Source organism: Anomaloglossus baeobatrachus, chromosome 2 (genome assembly GCF_048569485.1).
Source record: "Anomaloglossus baeobatrachus isolate aAnoBae1 chromosome 2, aAnoBae1.hap1, whole genome shotgun sequence".
Classification (NCBI taxonomy): domain Eukaryota; kingdom Metazoa; phylum Chordata; class Amphibia; order Anura; family Aromobatidae; genus Anomaloglossus; species Anomaloglossus baeobatrachus.
Window position 1 is genome coordinate 383816610 of NC_134354.1, and position 21277 is coordinate 383837886.

General features: G+C 52.7%; 2 protein-coding genes across 4 annotated transcripts in view; one reads left to right on the top strand and one right to left on the bottom strand.

Moving 5' to 3' along the window:
* The window catches only part of DNALI1 (dynein axonemal light intermediate chain 1), a 54620-nt gene extending 38361 nt beyond the window's left edge, over positions 1-16259 (bottom strand). The window contains exons 1-3 of one of the 3 annotated variants that reach the window (XM_075334084.1): positions 16179-16259; positions 15854-16054; positions 8663-8796 (exon numbers count right to left, since the gene is read on the bottom strand). In XM_075334084.1, coding sequence (XP_075190199.1) covers positions 8663-8796; positions 15854-15934 — 215 coding nt within the window. In that variant the 5' untranslated portion in view covers positions 15935-16054; positions 16179-16259. Of the gene's footprint in view, positions 1-8662; positions 8797-15853 lie in introns of all 3 variants that reach the window. The other 2 variants (XM_075334083.1, XM_075334082.1) reach the window with 2 other exon arrangements.
* Positions 16260-16329: 70 nt separating this feature from the next.
* Positions 16330-21277, top strand: part of CDCA8 (cell division cycle associated 8) — a 62924-nt gene continuing 57976 nt past the window's right edge. The window contains exons 1-2 of the mRNA XM_075334081.1: positions 16330-16406; positions 20808-20921. Of these exons, the coding sequence (XP_075190196.1) occupies positions 20825-20921 (97 nt within the window). The 5' untranslated portion in view covers positions 16330-16406; positions 20808-20824. The remainder of the gene's footprint in view (positions 16407-20807; positions 20922-21277) is intronic.

The following is a 21277-nucleotide window of genomic DNA, read 5'->3' on the forward strand; positions in this document are numbered from 1 at the left end:
GTGCAAAAGGTAGAACAAGCAAATCATTTAGGAGTAGCAAAGAGGACAAGAAGTGGTTGGTCAGTACTCTACAGCAGGGTTTCCAAATTCCATCCTCAAGGTCCACCAACAGGTCATGTTTTCAGGATTATTGCACTGGGATGATTCCAGCACCTCAATACGAGAGAAATCCTGAACACATGATCTGCTGGTGGGCCTTGAAACTGGAGTTGGGGAACACTATTCTAGGAGCAGTCAAACCATTATCTTCAGTAACAGGTCGTACAGCCTCTGTAGGGTGTGGGATCCATCAGAAAAGATCTGCACAAGGCTAATTCACACATAGCCTAAGGCGGGCTTTGCACGTTGCGACATCACAAGCCGATGCTGTGATGTCGCACGCGATAGTCCCCGCCCCCGTCGCAGCAGCGATATCCTTGTGATAGCTGCCGTAGCGAACATTATCGCTACGGCAGCTTCACATGGACTCACCTGTCCTGCGACCGTCGCTCCTGCCGGCGACCCGCCTCCTTATTAAGGGGGCGGGTCGTGCGGCATCACTGCGACGTCACACGGCAGGCGGCCAATAGGAGCGGAGGGGCGGAGATGAGCGGGATGTAAACATCCCGCCCACCTCCTTCCTTCCGCATATCCTACGGAAGCCGCAGTGACGCCGGTAGGAGATGTTCCTCGCTCCTGCGACTTCACACACAGCGATGTGTGCTGCCGCAGGACCGAGGTACAACATCGGACCGTCGCGTCAGCGTAATTATGGATTACGCCGACGCTGCACCGATGATACGACTACGACGCTTTTGCGCTCGTTAATCGTATCATCGAGCTTTTACACACTACGATGTCGCATGCGATGCCGGAATTACGTCATTTTCAATTTGACCCCACCGACATCGCACCTGCGATGTCGTAGTGTGCAAAGCCTGCCTTAGGCTACATGCACACGCTGCTTTTTTTCCTGCTTTTTTGCTGCTTTTTTGGCTGCAGTTTTGTCAGCAGAACTTTCTGACATCTGACTTCCCAGCAAAGTCTATGAGAAGTCAGATTTGTCATGCGCACACTGCAGTTTATTTGTCAGCGTTTTTTTTGTCAAAAGTTTGTGACAAAAAAAATGCAGCATGTTCATTCTTCCTGCGTTTTTGTCAACATTTGTCACCCATTGAAATCAATGAGGGCATCAAAAACGCAGGAAAAATGCATGCTAATCAAAAGTGGTGCATTTTACCTGCCTTTTACCTGCGTTTTTGCTAGCAAAAACGCAGGTGATTTGTCAGGAAGTGAGGTCAGGCAAGTGGTCCCGTCCCGTCCTCCACGTGTTCCCCGAAGTACCGCTGTCCCCAGGGGAGATGATGTGGAGGACGGCACTATCAGCAGCGGCAGCGAGAGGGGGATGGACATTGGCAGCTGAAAACATTGATTTTTCCCTCTCGCTGCTGCCGCCGCTGGTAGTCCCGTCCTCCACGTGTTCCCCGAAGTACCACTGTCCCCAGCGTGCACGCACAGGGGAGATGATGTGGAGGACGGGACTATCAGCAGCGGCGGCAGCGAGAGGGAAAAATCAATGTTTTCAGCTGCCAACGTCCATCCCCCTCTCGCTGCCGCCGCTGATAGTCCCGTCCTCCCCGTGTTCCCCGAAGTACCGCGGTCCCCGCACAGGGGAGATGATGGACCCCTCTCACCGCCACCGCCGCCGCCGCTGAAAGTCCCGGGCTCCACGCTCCTGCCACCGGCCGGCTCCACGCTCCTGCCGCCGGCCGGCTCCACGCTCCTGCCGCCGGCCGGCTCCACGCTCCTGCCGCCGGCCGGCTCCACGCTCCTGCCGCCGGCCGGCTCCACGCTCCTGCCGCCGGCCGGCTCCACGCTCCTGCCGCCGGTCGGCTCCACGCTGTAGCGCGATCAGCTGAGCTGTCAGAGGTTACTCGCGGCCACCGCTGGATTCGGCGGTGACCGCGGGTAACCTCGGTGACAGCTCAGCTGATCGCGCGGCTGTCTTCATTAGCTGCATGGAGGTGACCGGAGCGGCGGTGTCTGCTGCTCCGGTCACCTCCATGCAGCACTGCTGGAAGCGACGCTGGAGGTCCGTGGATTACGCCGGACATGGAGGGTTTGCCGGGGTTAATAAATTGGTAATGAGGGAATTTGTTTGTGTTTTTTATTTCTAATAAAGGATTTTTTCGGGTGTGTGTTTATTTACTGTAATTTACAGATTAATCATGGAAGGTGTCTCATAGACGCCTGACATGATTAATCTAGGACTTATTGGCAGCTATGGGCTGCCAATAACTCCTTATTACCCCGATTTGCCAAAGCACCAGGGTAAATCGGGAAGAGCCGGGTACAGCCCCAGAACTGTCGCATATAATGTATGCGGCAACTCTGGGCGGCTGCTGACTGATATTGTTAGGCTGGGGGGCTCCCCATAACGTGGGGCTCCCCATCCTGAGAATACCAGCCTTCAGCCGTATGGCTTTATCTGGCTGGCATTAAAATTGGGGGGGGACCGCACGCCGTTTTTTTTAATAATTTATTTATTTCTAATTTATTTTTTTTTCCAATTCAACAAGCTTTATGGGCTTGTTTGAACTGAAAAATACATGAAACAATTGTTGACAAAACTGCAGCCAAAAACGCACCAAAAAAGCAGCAAAAATGCACCAAAAAAGCACCTACATTTTTTGTGACATTTCCAGGCTCTCTCTGACAAGGTGCAGTTTTGGCTGCAGTTTTGGCTGCAGTTTGTGAACACGAAAAAGAAGCAGCGTGCGCATGTAGCCTAAGTCCTCAGCAGAAAATCCCCAAACAACCAAATTTTTCTCCAGAAAACATCAGAGCTTGTGAAATGAAAAAAAGCACCAAGACTAAGTTCACGTGCTCATATTTCAGTCCAAGTTCTGTCCGAGAGAAAACGGACCCCACACGGACAGCACTCGGACCAATGTTATTCAATGGGGTAGGGTAGATGAGCGATGTTTTTCACAGACAAAAAATGTGCTTGTAAAATAAATGGCAGCATGCAGTAGTTTCTTCCGTGTGTCGGATGAGACTCACCCACTCAAATCTATGGGTGCACAACAAAAAACTCACAATATAGCATCTGATTTTACGGATGCATTGCCATTCTTTGATATACGAAATTGCATTTGGTCTTGTAAATTTTTACTAGTCAAATTGCATGCAGGGTTGACGAGAAAATATTCTCCAAGCCTTTATGATGAAGCTCGGATGATTTTTTATATACTCATGGATTGTAAGCAGTGCCCTCACTCCTCTGGGTATCTGTTGAATTATAATATTATTATGTAATGTGTGATATTGGCTGTATATGTCCCCTCTGTATTGTAAAGCGCTGCGGAATATGGGGGTGCTATAGAAATAAAAATATCTGCTCATGACAGGCTTCAGCAGATGCAGGACACAATGCACTGGTGCAGGAGGCCATGTAATAGCCCAGAAGACTAGCCCAGGGATCCATAGAGCTGAGTGTAGAACTTTCCATAGGGATATGCTCAATATTTAAGGTTACATTGCTGATCCCCATCAATCCAGAGTCCGGGGGTCTGAAATGTCTGGCCAATGTGGAACAGTGCCATGGATACATAGTTAGGTCCAGAAATATTTGGACAGTGACACAATTTTCGCGAGTTGGGCTCTGCATGCCACCACATTGGATTTGAAATGAAACCTCTACAACAGAATTCAAGTGCAGATTGTAACATTTAATTTGAAGGTTTAAACAAAAATATCTGATAGAAATTGTAGGAATTGTACACATTTCTTTACAAACACTCCACATTTTAGGAGGTCAAAAGTAATTGGACAAATAAACCAAACCCAAACAAAATATTTTTATTTTCAATATTTTGTTGCGAATCCTTTGGAGGCAATCACTGCCTTAAGTCTGGAACCCATGGACATCACCAAACGCTGGGTTTCCTCCTTCTTAATGCTTTGCCAGGCCTTTACAGCCGCAGCCTTCAGGTCTTGCTTGTTTGTGGGTCTTTCCGTCTTAAGTCTGGATTTGAGCAAGTGAAATGCATGCTCAATTGGGTTAAGATCTGGTGATTGACTTGGCCATTGCAGAATGTTCCACTGTTTTGCACTCATGAACTCCTGGGTAGCTTTGGCTGTATGCTTGGGGTCATTGTCCATCTGTACTATGAAGCGCCGTCCGATCAACTTTGCGGCATTTGGCTGAATCTGGGCTGAAAGTATATCCCGGTACACTTCAGAATTCATCCGGCTACTCTTGTCTGCTGTTATGTCATCAATAAACACAAGTGACCCAGTGCCATTGAAAGCCATGCATGCCCATGCCATCACGTTGCCTCCACCATGTTTTACAGAGGATGTGATGTGCCTTGGATCATGTGCCGTTCCCTTTCTTCTCCAAACTTTTTTCTTCCCATCATTCTGGTACAGGTTGATCTTTGTCTCATCTGTCCATAGAATACTTTTCCAGAACTGAGCTGGCTTCATGAGGTGTTTTTCAGCAAATTTAACTCTGGCCTGTCTATTTTTGGAATTGATGAATGGTTTGCATCTAGATGTGAACCCTTTGTATTTACTTTCATGGAGTCTTCTCTTTACAGTTGACTTAGAGACAGATACACCTACTTCACTGAGAGCGTTCTGGACTTCAGTTGATGTTGTGAACGGGTTCTTCTTCACCAAAGAAAGTATGCGGCGATCATCCACCACTGTTGTCATCCGTGGACGCCCAGGCCTTTTTGAGTTCCCAAGCTCACCGGTCAATTCCTTTTTTCTCAGAATGTACCCGACTGTTGATTTTGCTACTCCAAGCATGTCTGCTATCTCTCTGATGGATTTTTTATTTTTTTTCAGCCTCAGGATGTTCTGCTTCACCTCAATTGAGAGTTCCTTAGACCGCATGTTGTCTGGTCACAGCAACAGCTTCCAAATGCAAAACCACACACCTGTAATCAACCCCAGACCTTTTAACTACTTCATTGATTACAGGTTAACGAGGGAGACGCCTTCAGAGTTAATTGCAGCCCTTAGAGTCCCTTGTCCAATTACTTTTGGTCCCTTGAAAAAGAGGAGGCTATGCATTACAGAGCTATGATTCCTAAACCCTTTCTCCGATTTGGATGTGAAAATTCTCATATTGCAGCTGGGAGTGTGCACTTTCAGCCCATATTATATATATAATTGTATTTCTGAACATGTTTTTGTAAACAGCTAAAATAACAAAACTTGTGTCACTGTCCAAATATTTCTGGACCTAGCTGTATGCTGCAACACTATCTCCAGCAGGCCCTCAGACAACGAAAGGAGCGATGGAGGGCTAGTGTGCCAACTACTCCATTCTATGGGATAAAAGATAACGTCAAATGTTGGGAATAACCCTTTACTGGAAAATGCGGGTGATTATGTGTAACATCAGCAATAATTGGGGTGTTTTGAGGATTTTTATTTTACCATTGAATTTAATGTAGGAATCCCATTATCAATCTTCAGAAATCCGCACTATATGTCAATGCATGAGCAGATACTGTATTTGTCCGCAGCACGTAGATGGGATTTACGGAAATCTCATCCATATAGCTGCTACTGTATTCCACTGCAGATTTTCTATGTGAAAATGCAGACAAAAAAAGCCCCCACAGCTCCGCTACATCTGATCATACCCGGTAGCTCCGCTACATCTGATCATACCCGGCAGCTCCGCTACATCTGATCGTACCCGGCAGCTCCGCTACATCTGATCGTACCCGGCAGCTCCGCTACATCTGATCGTACCCGGCAGCTCCGCTACATCTGATCGTACCCGGCAGCTCCGCTACATCTGATCGTACCCGGCAGCTCCGCTACATCTGATCGTACCCGGCAGCTTCGCTACATCTGATCATACCCGGCAGCTCCGCTACATCTGATCATACCCGGCAGCTCCGCTACATCTGATCGTACCCGGCAGCTCCGCTACATCTGATCGTACCCGGCAGCTCCGCTACATCTGATCGTACCCGGCAGCTCCGCTACATCTGATCGTACCCGGCAGCTTCGCTACATCTGATCATACCCGGCAGCTCCGCTACATCTGATCATACCCGGCAGCTCCGCTACATCTGATCGTTCCCGGCAGCTCCGCTACATCTGATCGTTCCCGGCAGCTCCGCTACATCTGATCGTTCCCGGCAGCTCCGCTACATCTGATCATACCCAGCAGCTTCGCTACATCTGATCATACCCGGCAGCTCCGCTACATCTGATCATACCCGGCAGCTCCGCTACATCTGATCGTTCCCGGCAGCTCCACTACATCTGATCGTTCCCGGCAGCTCCACTACATCTGATCATACCCAGCAGCTTCGCTACATCTGATCATACCCGGCAGCTCCGCTACATCTGATCATACCCGGCAGCTCCGCTACATCTGATCATACCCGGCAGCTCCGCTACATCTGATCGTACCCGGCAGCTCCGCTACATCTGATCATACCCGGCAGCTCCGCTACATCTGATCGTACCCGGCAGCTCCGCTACATCTGATCATACCCGGCAGCTCCGCTACATCTGATCATACCCGGCAGCTCCGCTACATCTGATCATACCCGGCAGCTCCGCTACATCTGATCATACCCGGCAGCTCCGCTACATCTGATCGTACCCGGCAGCTCCGCTACATCTGATCGTACCCGGCAGCTCCGCTACATCTGATCGTACCCGGCAGCGCCGCTACATCTGATCATACCCGGCAGCTCCGCTACATCTGATCCTACCCGGCAGCTCCGCTACATCTGATCATACCCGGCAGCTCCGCTACATCTGATCATACCCGGCAGCTCCGCTACATCTGATCATACCCGGCAGCTCCGCTACATCTGATCGTACCCGGCAGCTCCGCTACATCTGATCGTACCCGGCAGCTCCGCTACATCTGATCGTTCCCGGCAGCTCCGCTACATCTGATCATACCCGGCAGCTTCGCTACATCTGATCATACCCAGCAGCTCCGCTACATCTGATCATACCCGGCAGCTCCGCTACATCTGATCGTTCCCGGCAGCTCCGCTACATCTGATCGTTCCCGGCAGCTCCGCTACATCTGATCATACCCAGCAGCTTCGCTACATCTGATCATACCCGGCAGCTCCGCTACATCTGATCATACCCGGCAGCTCCGCTACATCTGATCGTTCCCGGCAGCTCCACTACATCTGATCGTTCCCGGCAGCTCCACTACATCTGATCATACCCAGCAGCTTCGCTACATCTGATCATACCCGGCAGCTCCGCTACATCTGATCATACCCGGCAGCTCCGCTACATCTGATCATACCCGGCAGCTCCGCTACATCTGATCGTACCCGGCAGCTCCGCTACATCTGATCATACCCGGCAGCTCCGCTACATCTGATCGTACCCGGCAGCTCCGCTACATCTGATCATACCCGGCAGCTCCGCTACATCTGATCATACCCGGCAGCTCCGCTACATCTGATCATACCCGGCAGCTCCGCTACATCTGATCATACCCGGCAGCTCCGCTACATCTGATCATACCCGGCAGCTCCGCTACATCTGATCATACCCGGCAGCTCCGCTACATCTGATCATACCCGGCAGCTCCGCTACATCTGATCATACCCGGCAGCTCCGCTACATCTGATCATACCCGGCAGCTCCGCTACATCTGATCATACCCGGCAGCTCCGCTACATCTGATCATACCCGGCAGCTCCGCTACATCTGATCGTTCCCGGCAGCTCCGCTACATCTGATCGTTCCCGGCAGCTCCGCTACATCTGATCATACCCGGCAGCTTCGCTACATCTGATCATACCCGGCAGCTCCGCTACATCTGATCATACCCGGCAGCTCCGCTACATCTGATCATACCCGGCAGCTCCGCTACATCTGATCGTTCCCGGCAGCTCCACTACATCTGATCATACCCAGCAGCTTCGCTACATCTGATCATACCCGGCAGCTCCGCTACATCTGATCATACCAGGCAGCTCCGCTACATCTGATCGTACCCGGCAGCTCCGCTACATCTGATCATACCCGGCAGCTCCACTACATGTGATAGTACCAGGCAGCTCCGCTACATCTGATCATACCCGGCAGCTCCGCTACATCTGATCATACCCGCAGCTCCGCTACATCTGATCATACCCGGCAGCTCCGCTACATCTGATCATACCCGGCAGCTCCGCTACATCTGATCATACCCGGCAGCTCCGCTACATCTGATCATACCCGGCAGCTCCGCTACATCTGATCGTTCCCGGCAGCTCCGCTACATCTGATCGTTCCCGGCAGCTCCGCTACATCTGATCATACCCGGCAGCTCCGCTACATCTGATCGTTCCCGGCAGCTCCACTACATCTGATCATACCCGGCAGCTCCGCTACATTTGATCATACCCGGAAGCTCCGCTACATCTGATCATACCCGGCAGCACCACTACATCTGATCGTTCCCGGCAGCTCCACTACATCTGATAACACCCGGCAGCTCCGCTACATCTGATCATAACCTGCACCTTGCTATTAAGCTGAGCGCTCTAAACAGAGCGGGGCAGTAATATGGCCATGTCCATGCTCCTTTCCCTTACAGATGTGTCTAAAGCGTCCGGAGTAAAGACAGATTGATGAAGGGTATACATACCTGTATACATACCTGTATATATACAGAACTTACCTTGGTGGTAGAATTGCATTTAAAATTTCTTCTGCTGGCTTGGTGGCATCTAGAGGGGGGGTTTTGGGCTTTGGAGGAGGTGGTACAGGAGCAGATGTTATGGTTTGCTGAGGAATGGCCTTCAGAGCCCGAGACTACAAGAAAAGTAAGGAGATGACTTACATGGCGCCCCTCCAGATATACCGGGCCTGGACGGCTCCTAGTCACCTGCAGCAATGTGTAAGTTCAGCCGGCCGAATGTCTGTACCACGGTACCCTTCGTGTTTAATACTATTGTGAATGTATATATTGCTATAAACCTCAAGGATCAGGGTGATGACTGTTATCACAGTATAATTAACCAAGACAGTTTATCAATCATCATTGAGAAAAAATTAAAGGGGTTTTTCATGCTGAAATGAAAAGTCTACTGCTGAATCTTGTGCTAAACACACCCCAGTCATGATTCCCCTGTATTCACATAGCTATTGGGCGGTCTTGTGCCTACATTTATGTGATTTGGACACATGTGGTCACATGACTGCCTGCTTGCAAGGGTAATCCTGACAGTGTGTGTATTGCATACTGTCATAATTCAGTAGTAGAGTGACTGCAGACTTTTCATTTCTGCCCAGATGTCCGTGATTTCTCTGATATACAGAGTGTCATTCATGTCTCCTCAGCCTTTGGTCAATGTGTCAGTTGTTACCGTAATATTGGTCGAGACGAAATACTGCTGGAGATTTATACTGGGGGCCGGGGACCCACAGGAGCAGATCAGTGGGGTCCTGCTGGAGATTTATACTGGGGGCCAGGGACCCACAGGAGCAGATCAGTGGGGTCCTGCTGGAGATTTATACTGGGGGCCAGGGACCCACAGGAGCAGATCAGTGGGGTCCTGCTGGAGATTTATACTGGGGGCCAGGGACCCACAGGAGCAGATCAGTGGGGGTCCTGCTGGAGATTTATACTGGGGGCCAGGGACCCACAGGAGCAGATCAGTGGGGGTCCTGCTGGAGATTTATACTGGGGGCCAGGGACCCACAGGAGCAGAGCAGTGGGGGTCCTGCTGGTGATTTATACTGGGGGCCGGGGACCCACAGGAGCAGATCAGTGGGGGTCCTGCTGGAGATTTATACTGGGGGCCAGGGACCCACAGGAGCAGATCAGGGGGGTCCTGCTGGAGATTTATACTGGGGGCCAGGGACCCACAGGAGCAGATCAGTGGGGGTCCTGCTGGAGATTTATACTGGGGGCCAGGGACCCACAGGAGCAGATCAGTGAAGGTCCTGCTGGAGATTTATACTGGGGGCCGGGGACCCACAGGAGCAGATCAGTGGGGGTCCTGCTGGAGATTTATACTGGGGGCCGGGGACCCACAGGAGCAGATCAGTGGGGGTCCTGCTGGAGATTTATACTGGGGGCCGGGGACCTACAGGAGCAGATCAGTAGGGGGTCCTGCTGGAGATTTATACTGGGGGCCGGGGACCTACAGGAGCAGATCAGTGGGGTCCTGCTGGAGATTTATACTGGGGGCCAGGGACCCACAGGAGCAGATCAGTGGGGGTCCTGCTGGAGATTTATACTGGGGGCCAGGGACCCACAGGAGCAGATCAGTGGGGGTCCTGCTGGAGATTTATACTGGGGGCCAGGGACCCACAGGAGCAGCTCAGTGGGGGTCCTGCTGGAGATTTATACTGGGGGCCAGGGACCCACAGGAGCAGATCAGTGGGGGTCCTGCTGGAGATTTATACTGGGGGCCAGGGACCCACAGGAGCAGATCAGTGGGGGTCCTGCTGGAGATTTATACTGGGGGCCAGGGACCCACAGGAGCAGATCAGTGGGGTCCTGCTGGAGATTTATACTGGGGGCCGGGGACCCACAGGAGCAGATCAGTGGGGGTCCTGCTGGAGATTTATACTGGGGGCCAGGGACCCACAGGAGCAGATCAGTGGGGGTCCTGCTGGAGATTTATACTGGGGTCCGGGGACCCATAGGAGCAGATCAGGGGGGTCCTGCTGGAGATTTATACTGGGGGCCGGGGACCCACAGGAGCAGATCAGTGGGGGTCCTGCTGGAGATTTATACTGGGGGCCAGGGATCCACAGGAGCAGAGCAGTGGGGGTCCTGCTGGTGATTTATACTGGGGGCCGGGGACCCACAGGAGCAGATCAGTGGGGGTCCTGCTGGAGATTTATACTGGGGGCCAGGGACCCACAGGAGCAGATCAGTGGGGGTCCTGCTGGAGATTTATACTGGGGGCCGGGGACCCACAGGAGCAGATCAGTGGGGATCCTGCTGGAGATTTATACTGGGGTCCGGGGACCCATAGGAGCAGATCAGGGGGGTCCTGCTGGAGATTTATACTGGGGGCCGGGGACCCACAGGAGCAGATCAGTGGGGGTCCTGCTGGAGATTTATACTGGGGGCCAGGGATCCACAGGAGCAGATCAGTGGGGGTCCTGCTGGAGATTTATACTGGGGGCCAGGGACCCACAGGAGCAGATCAGTGGGGGTCCTGCTGGAGATTTATACTGGGGGCCAGGGACCCACAGGAGCAGATCAGTGGGGGTTCTGCTGGAGATTTATACTGGGGTCCAGGGACCCACAGGAGCAGATCAGTGGGGGTCCTGCTACAGATTTATACTGAGGGCCAGGGACCCACAGGAGCAGATCAGTGGGGGTTCTGCTGGAGATTTATACTGGGGTCCAGGGACCCACAGGAGCAGATCAGTGGGGGTCCTGCTACAGATTTATAATGAGGGCCAGGGACCCACAGGAGCAGAGCAGTGGGGGTCCTGCTGGTGATTTATACTGGGGGCCGGGGACCCACAGGAGCAGATCAGTGGGGGTCCTGCTGGAGATTTATACTGGGGGCCAGGGACCCACAGGAGCAGATCAGTGGGGGTCCTGCTGGAGATTTATACTGGGGGCCAGGGACCCACAGGAGCAGATCAGTGGGGGTCCTGCTGGAGATTTATACTGGGGGACGGGCACCCACAGGAGCAGATCAGTGGGGGTCCTGCTGGAGATTTATACTGGGGGCCAGGGACCCACAGGAGCAGATCAGTGGGGGGTCCTGCTGGAGATTTATACTGGGGGCCAGGGACCCACAGGAGCAGATCAGTGGGGGTCCTGCTGGAGATTTATACTGGGGGCCAGGGACCCACAGGAGCAGATCAGTGGGGGTCCTGCTGGAGATTTATACTGGGGGCCAGGGACCCACAGGAGCAGATCAGTGGGGGTCCTGCTGGAGATTTATACTGGGGGCCAGGGACCCACAGGAGCAGAGCAGTGGGGGTCCTGCTGGTGATTTATACTGGGGGCCGGGGACCCACAGGAGCAGATCAGTGGGGGTCCTGCTGGAGATTTATACTGGGGGCCAGGGACCCACAGGAGCAGATCAGTGGGGGTCCTGCTGGAGATTTATACTGGGGGCCAGGGACCCACAGGAGCAGATCAGTGGGGGTCCTGCTGGAGATTTATACTGGGGGCCAGGGACCCACAGGAGCAGATCAGTGAAGGTCCTGCTGGAGATTTATACTGGGGGCCGGGGACCCACAGGAGCAGATCAGTGGGGGTCCTGCTGGAGATTTATACTGGGGGCCGGGGACCCACAGGAGCAGATCAGTGGGGGTCCTGCTGGAGATTTATACTGGGGGCCGGGGACCTACAGGAGCAGATCAGTAGGGGGTCCTGCTGGAGATTTATACTGGGGGCCGGGGACCTACAGGAGCAGATCAGTGGGGTCCTGCTGGAGATTTATACTGGGGGCCAGGGACCCACAGGAGCAGATCAGTGGGGGTCCTGCTGGAGATTTATACTGGGGGCCAGGGACCCACAGGAGCAGCTCAGTGGGGGTCCTGCTGGAGATTTATACTGGGGGCCAGGGACCCACAGGAGCAGATCAGTGGGGGTCCTGCTGGAGATTTATACTGGGGGCCAGGGACCCACAGGAGCAGATCAGTGGGGGTCCTGCTGGAGATTTATACTGGGGGCCAGGGACCCACAGGAGCAGATCAGTGGGGTCCTGCTGGAGATTTATACTGGGGGCCGGGGACCCACAGGAGCAGATCAGTGGGGGTCCTGCTGGAGATTTATACTGGGGGCCAGGGACCCACAGGAGCAGATCAGTGGGGGTCCTGCTGGAGATTTATACTGGGGTCCGGGGACCCATAGGAGCAGATCAGGGGGGTCCTGCTGGAGATTTATACTGGGGGCCGGGGACCCACAGGAGCAGATCAGTGGGGGTCCTGCTGGAGATTTATACTGGGGGCCAGGGATCCACAGGAGCAGAGCAGTGGGGGTCCTGCTGGTGATTTATACTGGGGGCCGGGGACCCACAGGAGCAGATCAGTGGGGGTCCTGCTGGAGATTTATACTGGGGGCCAGGGACCCACAGGAGCAGATCAGTGGGGGTCCTGCTGGAGATTTATACTGGGGGCCGGGGACCCACAGGAGCAGATCAGTGGGGATCCTGCTGGAGATTTATACTGGGGTCCGGGGACCCATAGGAGCAGATCAGGGGGGTCCTGCTGGAGATTTATACTGGGGGCCGGGGACCCACAGGAGCAGATCAGTGGGGGTCCTGCTGGAGATTTATACTGGGGGCCAGGGATCCACAGGAGCAGATCAGTGGGGGTCCTGCTGGAGATTTATACTGGGGGCCAGGGACCCACAGGAGCAGATCAGTGGGGGTCCTGCTGGAGATTTATACTGGGGGCCAGGGACCCACAGGAGCAGATCAGTGGGGGTTCTGCTGGAGATTTATACTGGGGTCCAGGGACCCACAGGAGCAGATCAGTGGGGGTCCTGCTACAGATTTATACTGAGGGCCAGGGACCCACAGGAGCAGATCAGTGGGGGTTCTGCTGGAGATTTATACTGGGGTCCAGGGACCCACAGGAGCAGATCAGTGGGGGTCCTGCTACAGATTTATAATGAGGGCCAGGGACCCACAGGAGCAGAGCAGTGGGGGTCCTGCTGGTGATTTATACTGGGGGCCGGGGACCCACAGGAGCAGATCAGTGGGGGTCCTGCTGGAGATTTATACTGGGGGCCAGGGACCCACAGGAGCAGATCAGTGGGGGTCCTGCTGGAGATTTATACTGGGGGCCAGGGACCCACAGGAGCAGATCAGTGGGGGTCCTGCTGGAGATTTATACTGGGGGACGGGCACCCACAGGAGCAGATCAGTGGGGGTCCTGCTGGAGATTTATACTGGGGGCCAGGGACCCACAGGAGCAGATCAGTGGGGGGTCCTGCTGGAGATTTATACTGGGGGCCAGGGACCCACAGGAGCAGATCAGTGGGGGTCCTGCTGGAGATTTATACTGGGGGCCAGGGACCCACAGGAGCAGATCAGTGGGGGTCCTGCTGGAGATTTATACTGGGGGCCAGGGACCCACAGGAGCAGATCAGTGGGGGTCCTGCTGGAGATTTAAACTGGGGGACGGGCACCCACAGGAGCAGATCAGTGGGGGGTCCTGCTGGAGATTTATACTGGGGGCCGGGGACCCACAGGAGCAGATCAGTGGGGGTCCTGCTGGAGATTTATACTGGGGGCCGGGGATCCACAGGAGCAGATCAGGGGGGTCCTGCTGGAGATTTATACTGGGGGCCAGGGACCCACAGGAGCAGATCAGTGGGGGTCCTACTGGAGATTTATACTGGGGGCCAGGGATCCACAGGAGCAGATCAGTGGGGGTCCTGCTGGAGATTTATACTGGGGGCCGGGGACCCACAGGAGCAGATCAGTGGGGGTCCTGCTGGAGATTTATACTGGGGGCCAGGGACCCACAGGAGCAGATCAGTGGGGGTCCTGCTGGAGATTTATACTGGGGGCCAGGGACCCACAGGAGCAGATCAGTGGGGGTTCTGCTGGAGATTTATACTGGGGTCCAGGGACCCACAGGAGCAGATCAGTGGGGGTCCTGCTACAGATTTATACTGAGGGCCAGGGACCCACAGGAGCAGATCAGTGGGGGTCCTGCTGGAGATTTATACTGGGGGCCGGGGACCCACAGGAGCAGATCAGTGGGGGTCCTGCTGGAGATTTATACTGGGGGCCAGGGACCCACAGGAGCAGATCAGTGGGGGTCCTGCTGGAGATTTATACTGGGGGCCAGGGACCCACAGGAGCAGATCAGTGGGGGTTCTGCTGGAGATTTATACTGGGGTCCAGGGACCCACAGGAGCAGATCAGTGGGGGTCCTGCTACAGATTTATACTGAGGGCCAGGGACCCACAGGAGCAGATCAGTGGGGGTTCTGCTGGAGATTTATACTGGGGTCCAGGGACCCACAGGAGCAGATCAGTGGGGGTCCTGCTACAGATTTATAATGAGGGCCAGGGACCCACAGGAGCAGAGCAGTGGGGGTCCTGCTGGTGATTTATACTGGGGGCCGGGGACCCACAGGAGCAGATCAGTGGGGGTCCTGCTGGAGATTTATACTGGGGGCCAGGGACCCACAGGAGCAGATCAGTGGGGGTCCTGCTGGAGATTTATACTGGGGGCCAGGGACCCACAGGAGCAGATCAGTGGGGGTCCTGCTGGAGATTTATACTGGGGGACGGGCACCCACAGGAGCAGATCAGTGGGGGTCCTGCTGGAGATTTATACTGGGGGCCAGGGACCCACAGGAGCAGATCAGTGGGGGGTCCTGCTGGAGATTTATACTGGGGGCCAGGGACCCACAGGAGCAGATCAGTGGGGGTCCTGCTGGAGATTTATACTGGGGGCCAGGGACCCACAGGAGCAGATCAGTGGGGGTCCTGCTGGAGATTTATACTGGGGGCCAGGGACCCACAGGAGCAGATCAGTGGGGGTCCTGCTGGAGATTTAAACTGGGGGACGGGCACCCACAGGAGCAGATCAGTGGGGGGTCCTGCTGGAGATTTATACTGGGGGCCGGGGACCCACAGGAGCAGATCAGTGGGGGGTCCTGCTGGAGATTTATACTGGGGGCCGGGGACCCACAGGAGCAGATCAGTGGGGGTCCTGCTGGAGATTTATACTGGGGGCCAGGGACCCACAGGAGCAGATCAGTGGGGGTCCTGCTGGAGATTTATACTGGGGGCCAGGGACCCACAGGAGCAGATCAGTGGGGGTCCTACTGGAGGTTGTACCTTGGGGCCCTTACCCACTGATCCTCCCCTGTAATTGACCACTATGCTGGGTTCCCCGCTCTCTCACAATCAGGGGTCACTTACTTTCGGTGACTTCCTCTCCGTGTTTCTGCTGATGAGCACCGGGTTGTCATACTTCAGAAGGGAATCTGCTGGGGGGATCATGGTGACCAGTGAGGAAAGCCGGGGTCACACTGAACGGTCACTGTCTCTATGTACATCCGTCTCCAAGACAACAAGACGCCTTCCAGCAGGTCCGCAGTGAGCATGCGCGCAAGGTTGTATCTAGGAGACGCGGCAGATGTATTTTGTTCCAAGTCAATGTAAAAAAAAAAACTACATCCATTTGTTACAACACTACAATGACATGCAGCAATCTCATGAAGGCATATATAACTAACATACTAACTTTTAGGCTGAAGACGGCGGAGCAACGTAGAACCCGTGGTTGTCAGTTCAGAAACGTACGCCATTCCCAACATGGCCGACTCCAAACTCCTATTGGCCTATAGCCTTGCGCCGCTTCCTGGTGCACACGTGACACATTTCAGGGCTGCGATTGGCTGCGTGCTGGCGGCGGCCGAGTTTGAATGTGTTGGGTGGTTTGATTTCCGGTTTTGCTGAACGGCTGTGTGCGGTGAGTGCCCGGGATATACTGTCTGTAAGGGGACTGGTATTGAGTCCGCCACCGGGCTCTTATACACGGCGAATAGGTGGCCATTATTTAGGGCTCCACCTGGTGTCGCACGTTCTGTCGTGCAGCCATACAACACACTAGTGGTATTGCCGGAGGCCATTGTGGGTGGATCGGTGTAGCGCCACAGTGCTTACTCCCCTGGAGGATAATCCCGCGTGTCTGATGGCTGCACGCTCCACTGTCCGTGCAGGGCACATGCACGCTCCTGAGCCGAGCACCTGTGGGTGAAGCCCGTCCTGTTACCTGGGTGTGATTGACTGGTGCTAGGAAAAAGCAGAAACTCTTTATTAGACTTCCCCACTACTGTATTTATATTTCCTTTCATCGTTTGTTGCCAAGGAGACCGGCCACTGCTGCACAGTGCTTACAAGCTCTTTCCCATTAAAGAGGTGGTCTGACAGAAAGATGCGCTTAAAGGGATCCTGTCAGGTGTAATATGCACCAGACCCACGAGCAGCTCTGTGTGTATATAACTAAGGCTACTTTCACACATCAGTTTTTTGCCATCAGGTTCAATCCGGAAAAAAACGGGTAAAACGGATCCGGTACCGCATCCGTTTTTTCCCCATAGACTTGCATTGGTACCGGATTGTACCGGATGGCTTTGCGGTGCATCCGTTTTTTTCCGGATGCGGCAAAATTTATCAAAGCGGCGGCCGGAGGCAACGTATCTTGCAACGTTTTTTTGTCCGGCAAAAAAACCGCATCGCGCCGGATCCGGCGCGATACGGCGTGTTTTACAATGAAAGCCTATGGACGCCGGATCCGGCGCAATGCGGTAAAAAATGGATGCGGCTACCGGATCCGTTTTTGTAAACTGCGCATGCACCAAATTAATTAAAAAAGCTGATCCTTCAAAAAAAAGGACAAACCGGATGCAAAAACGGATGCAAACCGTATCCACCGGATCCGGTTTTGTACGCATCCGGCATAACGGATCCGTTAAAAACCGGATCCGGTGGATACAGTTTGCATCCGTTTTTGCCGGATCCTTTGCATCAGGAAAAAAAAGGATTGTGCCTGAATGCAGAAAACTGATGTGTGAAAGTAGCCTAATCCCTCCCTAACCGTCCCTGTATACACTAGCATAACTTCTTTGCAAAAAGTTGTTGTTTTTCTTGTATGTTCACACAGGGCATCTTGTATTGCGTAAAAGATGCCCTAACTGCCTGCATTTCCTTCTCCCGGCAAAGTCTGACATTTCTATTCTGCTGTCCACACTGCATGTTTTGTTGGTTAGAAACTCAGAGAAAGCGGAGTCATGATCCAAAATTAAGTTTAAAAAGGTATAATTGTATTCAATACAAAATTCATAAAAATAACCCACAGTAAAAAGGGGGAGATGAGGTGCAAGGAACAGCAAGAATACCACAATAAGAGTAGTTGGTGAGCATAAAGGAGTTCCGAAAGGCATATAGTGCAAAAAGGTACATCCCACATCAAATACAATTGATATTTGCGGAATAGTGCTGATATCTGGGTCACTGCAGTAACACCAGGAAGCATGGGAATCCTCCCACCATATAACATAAGCTGGCGTCAATGACACAACAGCACATGTGACATTAAAATGTGTTTGTAATACGGTGGTAGAGGCAGGAGTCCCAGTTGCTGCATGGAAAAGTGCTGCCAGTGTGTAGTGAATTGCAGGCACCCAAGACTCCACACATATAATGGGATTAGTTAAATCGGCTATGCATCAAAGCTGCACTACAGCCACCAGTTTACAAGGTTACATGAAGTTATGAATGCTCACCCATAGTATAAGAATTGCAGTAAAGCTGTCCAGGAGGCCCCGACGCTGCGTTTCGCGTAGGGCTTCCTCAGGGGGCCATGCCTTGATTATGTGTGCCGGGCTACTTAAAGCCCCGAATGGACGCAAGATGACCGCCATCTGCGGCGCATGCGCACCAGCCATCTCACTGACAGTGATCAAAGAGTCATGAAACACGTAAGTATAGGAATAGAGATCATGCATGTAATCTTAAGAATATAACAGAATTGAGTTCATGTAATACAAGCAAAAGAGCAAGAATTATTTATAGCAATATACATCATAAATAGTTTATTATTGCTCGAGGCGATGATGTCAACACTTGAGAATGATATGGATCCCATCAGCCTACACAAAAAATAGATAGAACAAAAATAAAAATATTAAAAAAGACACATGTTAAAAACAAAGGACCCAAAAAGAGCTCAGCACAAATTACAAAAAAGGAGTAAAGCTCTGTTGCTCATTAAGACCACCTGGTCTAAGGCGGGCTTTGCACGTTGCGACATCGCAAGCCGATGCTGCGATGTCGCACGCGATAGTCCCCGCCCCCGTCGCAGCTGCGATATCTTTGTGATAGCTGCCGTAGCGAACATTATCGGTACGGCAGCTTCACATGGACTCACCTGTCCTGGGACGTCGCTCTGGCCGGCGAACCACCTCCTTCCTAAGGGGGCGGGTCGTGCGGCGTCGCAGCGACGTCACACGGCAGGCGGCCAATAAGAGCGGAGGGGCGGAGATGAGTGGGATGTAAACATCCCGCCCACCTCCTTCCTTCCGCATATCCTACGGAAGCCGCGGTGACGCCATTAGGAGATGTTCCTCGCTCCTGCGGCTTCACACACAGCGATGTGTGCTGCCGCAGGAGCGAGGAACAACATCGGACCGTCGCGTCAGCGTAATCATGGATTACGCCGACGCTGCACCGATGATACGATTACGACGCTTTTGCGCTCGTTAATCGTATCATCGAGCCTTTACACACTACGATGTCACATGCGATGCCGGAATTACGTCATTTTCAATTTGACCCCACCGACATCGCACCTGCGATGTCGCAGTGTGCAAAGCCCGCCTAAGTGTACCTAAAATGTGAATCCAACGACATTCACGTTGTGCCAGAAGGCGCTTCATATCGCCCCCTCTAGCACCTATCCTAACTGCTCAATGCCACGGACCCTGAATCCAACAGGATCACAGTTATGATAGGCATAAAAATGCCTCTGTATGGGTTTGAGGAGGGACGGCTCCTCAGCGGTGCGTGCTGTCAAATGTCTTACGTGTTCGCGTGTGTGAACACGCAGTTCCCTGGAGGTGAGGCCCACATAAATTAAATTGCAGGTACGTGTGGCGTAATACACCACATATGTACTACTGCACGATATAAAATCTAGTATTTTGAAATCTCTCGACCCATCCGCCGAAGAGAAAGCTGTAGATCTTACCATATTGGAGCACGCACGTATTTGATTGTATCTTTTGTTGGTTGCATCTTGGCTGTGTTTTTGAAGATGCAGCATGTCAATTCTTTTTCTTTTTTTTGCCAGTGTTATTCAGCCTTCCCAGTCATTAGATTTGACCTACAAAACACTTGCGTTTTTGGTGCATTTTTGCCGAGCGTGTGTTTTTTGGGGTCAAAAACGCTACATCTTTGTGGTTAAGAAAAGATGCAGTGTGTGAACATAAAGAATGTTTAAAATATGCTAATGAGCCCGGGGACTAGTTGTCAGGGCGTTACTTCCCCTCCCTTAGCATGTTAGTACACCCCTGTGGGCGTTTTTTTTTGTTCTTTTATTGCACCGCTATAGAGGTGCTTTAATCTAAGCCTTATATCCACTTTCTGGCATTTTCAACGTCACTCCAGTCCTGCGGTGCCATCTTGTGCCCATAACCTCTGACTGGTTAGAAGTTACTTCACAATGTCTCAATGCATCTCTGAGAGCCAGAATGAGGCCATGAACGAGGTTCTCATGAAGGGCAGCTCCGATGTGCTCCATGAAACACTGGAGGTGCCGGCAGGTCACAAATCACAGGAGCGGCGGGGATGGAAGGTGAAGACAGGGATTGGAGTAAAGCACCACACAAAGTATAGATTTCTTTCTTTGCTGGAGTGGTGCTTTATAGCTAAGGCCCTGTCTTATATTTGCCTGCCACCATCTTCATCTGTTTCTAGCATCGCTCCAGTTGGTATAGGGCAGGTTGTGACCTACCGGCAGCTCCAGTGTTTCATGCAGCGAGCCAGAGGTCACAACTCAATACATCTCTATGATAGCCTCGTTCTGACTCTCAAAGACTTGCATTGGGAGCTTGTGACGCACTTTCTGGCAGCTCAGACATTATGGGCACAAGATGATGGCACCGGCAAAAGGTGAAGCTGCCACAGGGAAGTGTAATACTAGGTGCAGGGACTTAATTTATAGCATCAGTCCAGCAATGAAAGAAGAAAATATTGGCATTGAGACTTAAGAGAATCTTTAAAGCTCTGTCAGAAAATCCAATTTCTACTAATGTCAGCTGAACATCATTGCGCTTTCAGGAGACTTAATTCCTTCTACAATAATTCTTAGGCACCTTAGTTATCATCATGGCGCCAGGAAAGAAAAGAACCAACCGAGGACAGAAGACGCGCACTATGAAAAATGAAAAGCTGGTTTCCTTCATCAAAGACTTTGACAGCCAAGGTGAGGACGAGGGGGGATGTTCCTGGGGGAAGGACAATATCTTACAGCTAAAGCTCGGGCAATCAGTATCTGTATATACGAGTGTGAGACCATCCTGTCATGGCACATTGGGAAGTGAGCAGGAATGGAAAGGAGGGGTTTTGTGTTTGCTGGTCCTCTCCAGAGGCTGTTGTTACCATTGGGATATATTGGAGCTAAAGCCTTCTCCACCTAAATGGGGTTGCCAAAAATATCAAACACTGCTCATGAATACGGTGTGGAGAAACGGGGGTCAGTGGGTGCTCTTGTCTGCTGACCCGGCCGCCTTTAGAAAGACAGCATGGCCCAGGGCTCATCCCAACTGAACGCCCGACCAC